Source organism: Carcharhinus amblyrhynchos, chromosome 18 (genome assembly GCF_965287045.1).
Source record: "Carcharhinus amblyrhynchos chromosome 18, sCarAmb.v2.hapA, whole genome shotgun sequence".
NCBI classification, from domain to species: domain Eukaryota; kingdom Metazoa; phylum Chordata; class Chondrichthyes; order Carcharhiniformes; family Carcharhinidae; genus Carcharhinus; species Carcharhinus amblyrhynchos.
Genome location: NC_137341.1, coordinates 5,992,483 through 6,005,342, shown reverse-complemented (window position 1 = coordinate 6,005,342; position 12,860 = coordinate 5,992,483). Strand labels below are relative to the sequence as shown.

At 46.6% G+C, this 12,860-nt stretch overlaps 1 protein-coding gene across 1 annotated transcript in view; it reads right to left on the bottom strand.

Annotated features, from left to right (window-relative positions):
- The window catches only part of apoltp (apolipoprotein lipid transfer particle homolog), a 293,932-nt gene that overhangs the window by 46,150 nt on the left and 234,922 nt on the right, over positions 1–12,860 (bottom strand). The window contains exons 53-57 of the mRNA XM_080207085.1: positions 12,064–12,225; positions 10,284–10,448; positions 8,321–8,486; positions 4,983–5,182; positions 843–935 (exon numbers count right to left, since the gene is read on the bottom strand). Of these exons, the coding sequence (XP_080063211.1) occupies positions 843–935; positions 4,983–5,182; positions 8,321–8,486; positions 10,284–10,448; positions 12,064–12,225 (786 nt within the window). The remainder of the gene's footprint in view (positions 1–842; positions 936–4,982; positions 5,183–8,320; positions 8,487–10,283; positions 10,449–12,063; positions 12,226–12,860) is intronic.

Below are 12,860 nucleotides of genomic sequence, written 5' to 3'. Positions count from 1 at the left end.
CCGGAGGAAACCCACGCAGACGCAGGGAGAACGTGAAGACTCTGCACAGACAGTGACCCCAAGCCGGGAATTGAACCCGGGTCCCTGGCGCTGTGAGACAGCAATGCTAACCCACTGTGCCACCCATAAAGTGGTGACAGACGTTTAGAGCTCTCTTCCACAAATGACTGATGCCAGATCAATGTTAATACTGAGATTGATTGATCTTTGTTATCCAAAGCGATTCACGGAAACTGGGAGAAAAGAAGGGATATGCAGTTCGGACACTCCTTGGATGTTGGTTAGAAAGACTCGAGGCTGTCAGTGGTGGGTAACCTGTGGCCTGAGGGCCCACCTGGATTCTGAGTGTGGCCCCTGAGGCATTTATTTGACCATTGCTCAGATGCAGGGTTCCAACATTCTGCTGATATCTGTCCACGTATGACGGAAGTGACATGTGTGTAAAGCAAGTGAGGTCTGTGCTGATTGCTCCCAACATTGAGTGCGAGAGCCGTGAGCTCCCTCTGCGTCCAATCAATCGTAAATATCCATTTTGTTTTTACAACTTGAAGCTGATAGCTCTATTAATATATAAATGACTAAACATTTCCTACAACTGGCTACGAAATATTCAGGGTATATTAAATGCATTCAATCATTTTCTTGGGGTCATGGTTGAAGAACAAGTTTGATTTCAATATTATAGTTCACTGAGATGAAGTGAGGGCCACTCATGCAGCCCACTCACTAGCCCATGTTGCCATCACTGGGCTAAATGGTCCATACATGTCACTCTCGTCCGAGATCAGAATATTCTAATGACAGGAAACTGAAACTTCTAGAACTGTGCCTGTGGTACTCACATTTTTCTTGAATTTCCAAACACGTAGATCGAAATCTTTCAGCTTCCTCAGCAACTGGTTCTTGAACTGCAAAACAATCTCTGAAAGTTTGGCCTAAAAAACCAATCAGAAAAACAACACAATTGGTTCGAATGAATTAGATTAGGATTAGATCAAACACTGACGAGACGGAGTACAGGAAAGAGATAGAATCTGGTGAACTGGCGCGATGACAAAGATCTCTCCCTCAATGTCAACAAAACGAAGGAGATCGTTATCCACTTCAGGAAGCGTAGTGGAGAACATGCCCTTGTCTACATCAATGGGGATGAAGTAGAAATGATCGAAAGCTTCAGTATTTAGGTCTCCAGATCACCAGCAACCTGCCCTGGCTCCCCCCCAAGCCAACACTATAGTTAAGAAAGCCCACCAATGCCTCTATTTTCTCAGAAGACGAAGGAAATTTGGCATGTCAGCTACGACTCTCACCAACTTTTACAGATGCACCATTGAAAGCATTCTTTCTGGTTGTTTCACAGCTTGGTATGCCTCCTGCTCTGCCTAAGACTGCAAGGAACTACAAAAGGTGGTGAATGTAGCCCAATCCATCAAGCAAACCAGCCTCCCATCCATTGACTCTGTCCACACTTACTGCTGCCTTGGAAAAGCAGCCGGCATAATTAAGGACCCCACGCACCCCAGACATTCTCTCTTTCATCTTCTTTTGTTGGGAAAAAGATACAAAATTCTGAGGTCACGTACCAACCGACTCAAGAACAACCTCTTCCCTCATGCTGTCAGACTTTTGAGTGGACCAACCTCGCATTAAGCTGATCTTTCTCTGTACCCTAGCTCTGACTGCAACACTACATTCTCTCTTTTCCTTCTCTGTACATGGTATGCTTTGTCTGTATAGTGCGCAAGAAACAGTACTTTTCCACTGTATCCCAATGCATGTTACCATAATAAATCAAATCCAATAAGATCAAATCAAAGATTTAAAACCTTTCGAATGAGGGAACTCTTCAGCAATTTCACACTTTCGTCAGCTGCATAACATTCAGAGGGGAAATCGGAAAATACTGCGGCAGATAATAATATAATGCAAGAGGCAAGAGTCCAATTAAAATCAGCATCAAACACATTCTTATTTCAAAGAACCCTCAGTATTTGTTATGTTGTGGCACACTAGCATCGTCAAGAGATTCCAGGCTTTGTTTGAGTCAAAAAGGTATGAATTGTTAAGAGAGAGACTTGATAAAGGGTTACAGCTCTCGGCTGCTCTGGAGTCATGCTCAGGCTTTACAGTGTTAACTACGTGGCTGCTGGAAGATTCTGCCTGAGAGAGGACTCCACCCTCCGGAGTGATTCATCATCCTCAGTTCCCACTGGTTCCTCAAGTCAGGGGACTTCTTTCTGCTGTGCTGAGTAAAGGAGACCATACACGCAACGGAATTAGAAGGTGCTTGCTGACTGCAAACCATAATCCCTTGTCATGTAACTGGAAGAATAACACTCTGTACGATATCCAATGATCCTACAGTGCAGGAGGAGGCCATCTGATGCACTGATGAAACACTATGAACAATAATTACACTGAACTACTATGGTATAGAGTGGCACAGTGGAACCCTGGTTAGCACTGCTGCCTCACAGCACGAGAGACCTGGGTTCGATTCCTGGCTCGGGTCACTGTCTGTGTGGAGTTTGCACATTCTCCCCGTGTCTGCGTGGGTTTCCTCCGGGTGCTCCGGTTTCCTCTCACAGTCCATAGATGTGCGGGTTAGGTGGATTGGCCGTGCTAAATTGCCCCTTAGTGTCAGGGGGATTAGCTAGGGTAAATGCATGGAGTTATGGGATAGGGCCTGGGTAGGATTGTGATCGGTGCAGATTCGATGGGCTGAATGGCTTCCTTCTGCACGATAGGATTCGATGATTGTATGATTCTACTGCAGACTCCTTTATTGAATGTGCTAACTTCAGTTGATTGGAACAATGTCGGTACAGTTAATTATAAATTTGACTATCTGCATCCATGTAAGCCTCTAACATGCTCCTGCAGCCTCTTCCAGCTTTCAACACCCACCCACTGCAGCTCAAATAATGACATATCTTCAAATGTTGGAAGAACAGCACCTTATTTTCCGATTGGGCACATTACAGCCTTTGGACTGAACACTGAGTTCAAATACTTCAGAGCATAAACTCTCTCCTCCTCACCTTCAACCCATATCCATTGATTTTATTTCATTTCTTCTTTTCATCTTGTTCTTTTATTTTTATAACTTCATATTTCTATTTTTCCACTTTTGAATCTTGTTTTTTCAACTAACCCCCCACCCCCCCAACTCCAGGACGAATTGCCACCTTCCTCAGTTTGTCCTCTGACAATTTCTACCTTCGTTCTGCCATTCACACGTTCCAATCTCTGAATGGACGCTCTTAGCACCTTTCCTAGCCTTTAGCATCACCATTTACATTCCCTTTGTCCCATCACAGCCCCTCATAGTATAGATCATGTCTCTTTTTTGTGTCTTTAGATTTGATGAAGGGTCATCCAGACTTGAAACGTTGGTTCTATTTTCTCTCCACAGACGCCATCAGGCTGCTGAGTTTTTCCAGCATTTTCTGTTTTTGTTGTGTGAGGTTAGAAGGCCTGCCTTGCTTCTCTGAAACTTTAGACTAGCATAAAAAGCTGGTAGGCCTTCTAACCCTTTCACCAGTCCCTGCACTCCTATGTTCTCTCATCTGTATCCTTTTATATGACCTCCAAGTCTCCTCTTACCCCAGTGCCACCTCCACAGCCACTCATCCAATATCCAATATGGGTAGATCTTAGGAGCCATGTGGTGATGCAAAAAGAACTTGGAACAATCTAAGAGAGCCCTCAATCTTACACACTTGATATTGAAAAAAATCTTGTTGATGAAACCCATTCAAACATTTTAAATCCCCTCAAATGGTCAATCTGTTGTAAAAACATAAATTTCTATTCACTAACTATGTTAAAGACAGATGATCCTTTAATAGCCTCTTAAAACTGTCAAACATAATCTTACTGGGGGCTGTGTTAAGAGGCTTTGGAGCTTTTGAAATATTGTCAACCATTCTTAGTAGGCTCAGCTATATTAACAACTCTTGGGAAACAATGCAAGTCTATTGAAACTGTAGGAACAGATAGCTAATGTTTTTTTTCCAAGCTACACCACACGGCCTGTCAATCAATGCACTCCTGCAGGGGGTGTCTGTTTTTGATAACTCCATCTGAAGGCTGAAGCCTGGTTTATTTTCATTTTTGAATGGCTGCAGATTTAAAACCATTGCAGACCTAAACAGACTCTGTCCACCCTTCGTGAGTGTTTCCTGCCTGAATTCTGAATTATTGACACTCTGCCGCCTTTTCTCTCCTAGCAAAAAAAAAAATTGGATCTGGTGGAAATGGGAGGTGGGCTTCTGCATCCACGACAGGTCCACCATTTGTAAGGGTCTCTGGTTACCCCGATAACAACGATGTAACATTTCCCTAATATTACACTGAAATGTCAGTGTGTTCAAATCATAGAGAGGGTGTAAATCGGCAATTTTTAGCTCAGTCCTTAGCTACCAGCTGGGCTGAACTGACATAGCTCGCAGCTATATAGCCATGATGAAAATCAACAGAGATACCAACGATTAGTCACTTATGTATAATCATAGAAACTCAACAGCACAGGAGGCTATTCAGCCCATCATTCCCATGCTAGTTCTTTCAAACAGCCAGACTCCAGTTCACCCTCAATTCCTGTACATTAGTCTCCCTTCAAATTGCCCTTTAAAATGTGTTCCTATGGGATCCGATTCCAGCACCATTTCCAGTCAGGCATTTCAAATCTCATCTAGCCTCCTCTGTGTGGAGACATTTCTCATTCCGTCAATGGCTTCAAATCTGTGACCACTTGCCAGTGGAAAGAGTTTCTCCTCATTTGCTTCAAACAAAAGCCTCCTCTATTTTGATTCCCTCTACCTGGTCCTCCCTTAACATTCTCTGGTCCAAGGAGAACAAACGTACGCTTTTACAATCTCCCACGTGACTGAGCTTGCTCATCCCTGGTATTGTTCTGGGAAAGCTCCTTTGGAAGAGTTCAAGTTGGAATCGATTGCCGGGCGCTATGCAAAGATTACCTCAGTTTGGGTGATGAGGTGCCCACAGCCGTGTGCTGTTACCCTCAGCACGCTCTGCATTGTCTTGTGGACAACAGTGGCCGCGATATGGGCAAGCTCTCCTTTCCTCATCTGGTTCAGCGTGTGGTACAGTTCTGCTTTGGCACTGCCTCGTCCGCTGGAGCAGAGGGCCAATTCCACTCCCTCCTCGTCCGATACACCTTTGACACAGACAAGCAAATCATATTTAATAATAAACTTCCGCAATGGTTGAAAAGCGTTCGTGGACAACGGAACAACAAGGCAATAGAAAATCATAGAATCCCTACAGTGTAGAAGGAGGCCATTCAGCCCATCGATAACAATCCCACCCAGGTCCTATTCCTGTAACCCCATGCATTTACCCCAGCTTGTCCCCAGACAGTATGGATCGATTTAGCACGGTCAATCCACCTAACCCGCACATCTTTGGATTGTGGGAGGAAACCTGAGCACCCGGAGGAAACCCACACAGACATGGGGAGAATGTGCAGACTCCACACAGACAGCGACCCAGGAATTGAACCCGGGTTCCTGGTGCTGTGAGACAGCAGTTGTAACCACTGTGCCACCCTGAAATCGTGAGACAAAATACATTGATAAACAATTATTCGTTCTCGGGATCCGAGCGTCATTGGCAAAGCCAACACTTATTGGCCATCCGTAATTGATTGCATTTGAACTGGTGCAGTCCGTGTGGTGTAGGTACACCCACACCTCTCAGTCAGCCTTTCTGGAGTAGGTTGACACATCTGAGTGACTTATTGGGCCATATCAGAGGGTAGTTAAGGGCCAGTCACATTGCTGTGCAGTCATAGGTGGGTCAGGCCAAAGGTGGCACCTACTTAAGGTGCCCTGTCAGGGTTGGTGCAGACTCGATGGGTCGACTAGCCTCCTTCTGCACTATAGGGATTCTACGACCAAGGGACAATGGCAGATTTCCTTCCCGGGAGGACATTAGCGTAGCAGATGGATTTTTAACGAGGATCTTGCAGTTTTGTGATAATTGTTAACGAGAATGTTTCCCATATTCAATAATTAATTGTATTTAACCTCCCTCCCTGGAAACCATGGGATTTTAGCTTACAGGGGATTAGTTGAGGTATCTGAGTAACCTGCCCAGCCACATTCCCACTATGGTAATATACTAATAAACGTGTCATGAACTAGCTTACTAAATAGCTAAAATATTAAAAATCTTATGCAATCAAACTCATTTTGTACCCATCATCTCAAACAGCGGGTGCTGCTAATGGTTCTGTAATGACCATTCACACCTCTTCTGGACACGTCATCTTAATCAATCTCGTGCCACTGCCTTTTGCATTGTACCACCATCCCTTCTGTCATTTCACCTCTCTTACTTTCTACTCTATCCCAGACTTCCACTTTTCTCCTTCTCTTCTCCCCACCTTGTCACATTTAGTTAAAAACTTATCACCTCCACAGCTTCCAGTTCTGGGGAAAAGGTCACTGGCTGAAAGAGTAGCCCCATTCTTTCCACAGATGCTCCCTGACTTGTTGGTGGTTTCCAAATTTTTATGTATTTACTCATTAAAATCCCTACAGTGTAGGCCATTCAGCCCATCAAATCTGAGCCAATGCTCCAACAGAGCATCCCACCCAGATCCTAACCCTGTAACCCCAAGTATTTACCCCTCTAATCCCCTTAAACTACATATCCTGGGACATCAAGGGGCAATTTAGTATAGTCAACCCACCTAACCTGCATATCTTGGGATCCCAAGGGCAACTTAGCATGGCCAATCAACCTAACCTGCACATCTTCAGAGTGTGGGTGGAAACAGGAGCAGCCGGAGGAAACCCACACAGATACGGGGAGAACATGCAAACTCCACACAGACAACCAAGGCCAGGATTGAACTTGGGTCCTTGGAGCTGTGAGGCAGCAGTGCTAACCGGTATGCCACCGTGGCGTCCTTGTTTATTATTAAATAGTTTTGTGCTTCCAAGTGTTACAGAGTGACACACCAACCAAGGGGTAACATCTGGGTCTGTACTCGATGGAGTTTAGAGAGATGAGGATGGATCTCATTGAAACCTACAGAATAATGAAAGGCCAGGATAGAATGGACCGGGGAAGAGGTTTCCATTAGTCGGAAAGACTCGGATCCGAGGGCACAGCCTCAGAGTGAAGGGACAATCCTGTAAAACCGAGATGAGGAGGAATTTCTTCACCCAGAGGGAGATGAATCTGTGAAAATCATTGCTACAGAAGCCTGTGGAGGCCAGGTCATTGTATTTAAGACAGAGATACAGAAAAGATTTACCAGGATGCTGCCTGGTACGGAGGGCATTAGCTCTGAGGAGAGGTTGGAGAAACTTGCTTTGTTCTCACTGGAGCGACGGAGGTTGAGGGGAGACCTGATAGAAGTCGAAAAGATTATGAGGGCCATGGACAGAGTGGATAGTCAGAAAGCCTTTTCCCAGAGTGGAAGAGTCAATTACTCCGGGGCACAGGTTTAAGGTGCGGGGAGGCAAGATTGAAAGGAAATGTGCGAAGTCAAATTTTTACACAGAGGGTGGTGGGTGCCTGGAACTCGTTGCCGGGGGAAGTAGTGGGAGCCAAGGCGATAGTGACTTTTAAGGGGCGTCTTGATAAATACATGAATAGGATGGGGATAGAGGGATATGGTCTCTGGAAGGGTAGGGGATTTTAGTTCAGACGGGCAGCATGGTTGGTGCAGGCTTGGAGGGCCGAAGGGCCTGTTCCTGTGCTGTCATTATCTTTGTTCTTTTCGTTCTAACAGATAGGTTCTTGATTGGTAAGGACATTAAGGGTTCCAGGGGAAAATGTGGGAGAATGGGGTTGAGAAATTTATCAGCCACGATTAAATGGCAGAACAGGCCTGATGGGCCGAATGGCCTAATTCTGCACCTATCTCGTATCATAGAACCTTACAGTGCAGAAAGAGGCCCTTTGGCCCATCGAGTCTGCACCAACCACAATCCCAACCAGGCCCTACCCCCATATCCCTACATATTTCACTCACTAATCTCTCAAACCTAAGCATCTTAGGACAATACGAGGCAACTTTTTTTTTTAGCGTGGCCAATCAACCTAACCTGCACATCTTTGGACTGTGGGAGGAAACCGGAGTACCTGGAGGAAACCCACGCAGACACGGGGAGAATGTGCAAACTCCACACAGGCAGTGACCCGAGCCGGGAATCGAACCCAGGTCCCTGGAGCTGTGAAGCAGCAGTGCTAACCGCTGTGCTAACCGTGCCGCCCAACCTCATCACTTAGCACTCTGTCTGATGGTCTCACCCCATCAAGCCCTGTGAGAATTGTATACCGTTAGTGTATCCAGTGTAGAACTGCTGACATCCCTTCTCGTGTGTGCCGGTGAGTTTGATTTTCTCTCGGTAATCAATCTGTCCCTCGAGTATGACCCTTCTCCTGCGGGCAGACGCTGTGTAAATTCCCAGCAGGCCGAGGTGACTGGCTTCTGAAGTCTTCCACTGCGAAGGAAGCAGAAGAACATTTCCAGGTTTTGGATTTTAACCTGGGAGTGCATCCAAAAAATATGACAAGACTGGTAAATTTTAAGTCAGTAAATTTGCCGTTGACACAAAGATTGGTCGGGTGGTTCACTGAGATCGAGTGACTGACAGAAAGATATGATTCCTGATTGAGGTGTTCAAGATTATGAGGGGCTGGAACCCCTCATGACAGGGGTAGGGAGCAGCTGTTGCCCTTAGTTGAGGGTCAGTTACGAGTTAAAAGTGAGGGGTGGCTGGTTTCGGGGAGATTTGAGGTAAAACCCTTTACCCAGAGGCTGGTGATGGTCTGGGATGCATGGCCTGGGAGGATGTGGAGGCAGGATGCCTCATATGCTTTAACAAGTACCTGGATGAGTACTTCGCACGCCAAAACATCCAAGGCTATGGGCCAAGCGCTGGCAAGTGGGGTTAGGTGGGCAGGTCAGGGCATTTCATGCATTGGTGCAGACTCGATGGGCCGAAGGGTTTCTTCTGCACTGTCGTATTAGAACCATAGAAACTTACAGCTCAGAAAAAGGCCTTTTTGCCCTTCTTGTCTGTGCCGAACCATTTTTGGCCGAGTCCCACTGACCTGCACCTGGACCATATCCCTCCACACCCCTCTCATCTGTGAACCCGTCCTCGTTTCTCTTAAATGTTAAAAGTGAGCCCGCATTTATCCAGCAGCTCATTCCACACTCCCACCACTCTCTGCGTGAAGAAGCCCTCCTAATATTCCTTTTAAACTTTTCTCCTTTCACCCTTAACCTATGCCCTCTGGTTTTTTTTCTCCCCTAGCCTCAGTGGAAAAAGCCTGCTTGCATTCACTCTATCTACACCCATCAAAATCTTATACACGGTGTGTATTCTGCCATTCTGTTCTATCACTGACTGACAATCCAAGATAGCAATTTTACTTTCTAACTAAGTCCATACGTGCTAAAATTACTTAGCATTTTCAATGTCTGTGGCTTCAAGTTGAAGTATTCTTGGACACTGAACCAATTGCTTTTGTAATCTATACCCTGACTGATAAAGGCGAGTGTGCCATATGCCCTTTTCACCACCCTATTAACCTGCCTTTCTGCCTTCAGAGATCTATGGACAAACACGCCAAGGTCCCTTTGTTCTTCGGAATTTCAGACCTTTTATAGTATACTTCCTCGTCAAATTACTCCTTCCAAAGTGCGTCACCTCACACTTTTCAGGGTTAAATTCCATTCGCCACTTATCCACCCATTTGACCATCTCGTCTCTAGTTTCCTGTAACCCAAGACACTCAACCTCAGGAAACCACCTCACCAATTTACTGATCCTACACCCGCCCCCCAACCCCACGTAGTCATCTACGTAATTTATATAAATGATGGACAATGGGGGGCCCAGCACAGGTCCCTATGGTACGCTGGCCTCCAGTCACTAAAGCGGCCATCGGTCCCCACCCTCTGTCTCCTACTGCTAAGCCAATTACGTATCCACCTTATCAGATTACCCTGTATCCCATATGCATTTGACTTCTTAGTAAGTCTCCCATGTGTCAAAGGCTTCGCTGAAATCCATGTAAACTACATCAACCGCACTGCCCTCGCTTGGTTACATGCTCAAAAAACTCAATCAAATTTGTTAGGCTAATTGTGAGGCAATGGGATGGTGGCAAATAGTAATTCAATAGTTGACACGCAAACATCTGAAAGAGAAGCAGGCCACTCGGCCCTTGAGCCTAATGCTAGACGAATGTCAAATATAGCATATCCTTCCACAAAGTCAACTTAATACCTCCAGATCAAGAGAGTAGTTCTTCACGTCAGCCTGTCCACCGTTCCGCAGCGACATTCCCAACACCATGTCGTGTTTCTCATCTCCGGAAAGACTGACTCGGGTTTGGGATGATAGGACCACGTCTCCTATGTTCCGCTGATGTTTCCCTGACAGCTTGACAGACTGCAAACACAGTGGGAGCTTTTTATTACATTGTTACCTCACAAATACTTCATTTTACTTTTTGTCCCGTTCTTTCTGTCAAATTCCCCTCCTCTCCCGAACTTTTGCCAGCTCCCTGTTGGAGGGAGGTTGTTGGACTTTACCCATAAGGCCACAGCTGAGAGTGACTCTTTGGCCAATAATGATATGAGCCAATCCCAATACTGCCCTTCGTGGGGCTTGTCCGCTGCTGGCAGTTCCGGTTACGGTCATCTCCTGGATCCTGGTCCAGATTAAATCCTTTAATCAACCTGTTGGCTGCTGACGTGGTTCCTGGCCTTAGGAAGGGGAATTTCCTGCTTGATTTTTCCCTTCAGGGCAGAAGTCTTGCCTTTGATGGCAACTAAAGCTCCTCTGGACTGGGCAGTAGAATATAATTGGGCAGGTAGGCCGAGGATGGCGAATCTACTTACCTCCCAACACCTATCGATTCAAGGGAAGAGTCGAGAGTGGCCTATTCACTCAACACTTTTTTATTTATTATTGTCACAAGTAGGCTTACATTAACACTGCAATGAAGTTACTGTGAAAATTCCTCAGCCACCACATTACAGTGCCTGCTTGGGTACACAGAGGGAGAATTTAGCATGGCCAACGCACCTAACCAGCACGTCTTTTGGACTGTGGGAGGAAACCCATGCAGACACGGGGAGAATGTGCAGACACAGATGGTCACCCAAGCTAGGAATCGAACTCGGGCCCCGGCGCTGTGAGGCAGCAGTGCTTTCAGGCCAATTGAGGCTGTTAGGGGGTCACCTCGGGAATATCATTCCACCGGCAGTGGTATTCAAGCAGTGAGGAGCAGGCCATGGGGATAGTTTGGTGGTTGATCCCAATCTCCCTGACATTCTGCGCCCAGTGGAGGGAACTGCTGGCGGCAAGGGCAACTCCTGCGCAAGACGACACCCTGCCGTTTACACCACACCTTCCCTGCCCACTCATGCCAGAGCCACCTTGACAAGCTCATGTGAACGCACCCACCCTTGACTATCCTGTAGCTCCAGTGACGACCCCCTGTTTTTTGGGCCTGCCAGCGACGTCACCATCCGGTCCCAGTGACACTGCCGCTACTGGACCGCTGCCCACCAATCCGACGGGCCGGCAGCTGTTGAGGGCGGGGCTTAGGTGGAGGCGGGAGTTTCGAAGCTGAACTAATTTAAGCTGCCCCAAGTTGGGGGCAATCGGGCTTCCGGTTGCCATGGTGCTGATGGACGTTTCAGTCGGGGAGGGGGGAGCTGGGCATCCCGCCTCTCCCCCCCCCCCAAAAAAAAAATCCGCCCACTAATTCGGCTCAGACTGGAGACGGAGGCGGGGATCAGGGTGATTTCTGTTGGTCACGGCTTAACCAGCTGAGAAACGCCATGAGTAACACACCGGGCCCACCTCTTAATATTTCGGATTGAGACCACAGCTCAAGTGACAAAATCATGACCAACTTCTCAGACTGAAATACAGATGCTAACGCGGTTAAAAAGGAACAAAGTTAAAATCTTGAGCCTTCATAAGGAGTCCTGCGGTGTGTCTGAGAACGCAACAAAACAATTCGAAACAACGGCTAAAACAAAACAGTTCCCACGTTTGACATGTTGCAGAAGGCCACTTTGAGGTAATGGTGCAGTTGCTTGTGGTAATCAGTCTGCATCCTCCCCAGAATGTCCTGCCTCTCGCAAGATGATTGGATGACGTTCGTCAAAGTGGCAGCGATCCAGATGTTGTCTGGTCTCGTCGGTCTGTTATTCTGGAGAAAATGGAAATTAAATGACAAAGGGTTGCGTTCCATCAAGCTTTGACACTTGGCGATACAATATCCTCTCCTGGAATCTTGGTACCGCACAGGTTCTTTCCGGGGGATTGTTGGTGAGCGTGGCACGGATTAGATCGAGACGATTGCACATTCCTACGTTATCTTTGAGATACAAGTTGAGGTGGCCAATGGCAGGTGTCACAAAGTAACTACAACTGCACCTAAATTCATGGATCATTGAATTCCTACAGTGCAGAAGGAGGCTATTCGGCCCATCGAGTCTGCACCAACCACAATCCCAATAACCTCATGCATTTATCCTAGCTAGTCCCCTGGCAGTAAGGGGCTATTTCAATGGCCAATCCACCTAACCCGCACATCTTTGGACTGTGGGAGGAAACCGGAGCACCCGGAGGAAACCCACGCAGACACGGGCAGATCAAATAAATGTGTCAAACACTTCTGGCAGCTGGCTCCACAAGATGTAAAGCCAGTGTTATACCTATTCTGTAACTACTTAAAACATCAGTGCTTTAAGATATCAATGAGAGAATATTAAAATGATCAGCTTAATAAGGGTGAACTCTGTCATGAGGTTAGCTCAGTCCCAAGTAGCCTAATGGATAAGG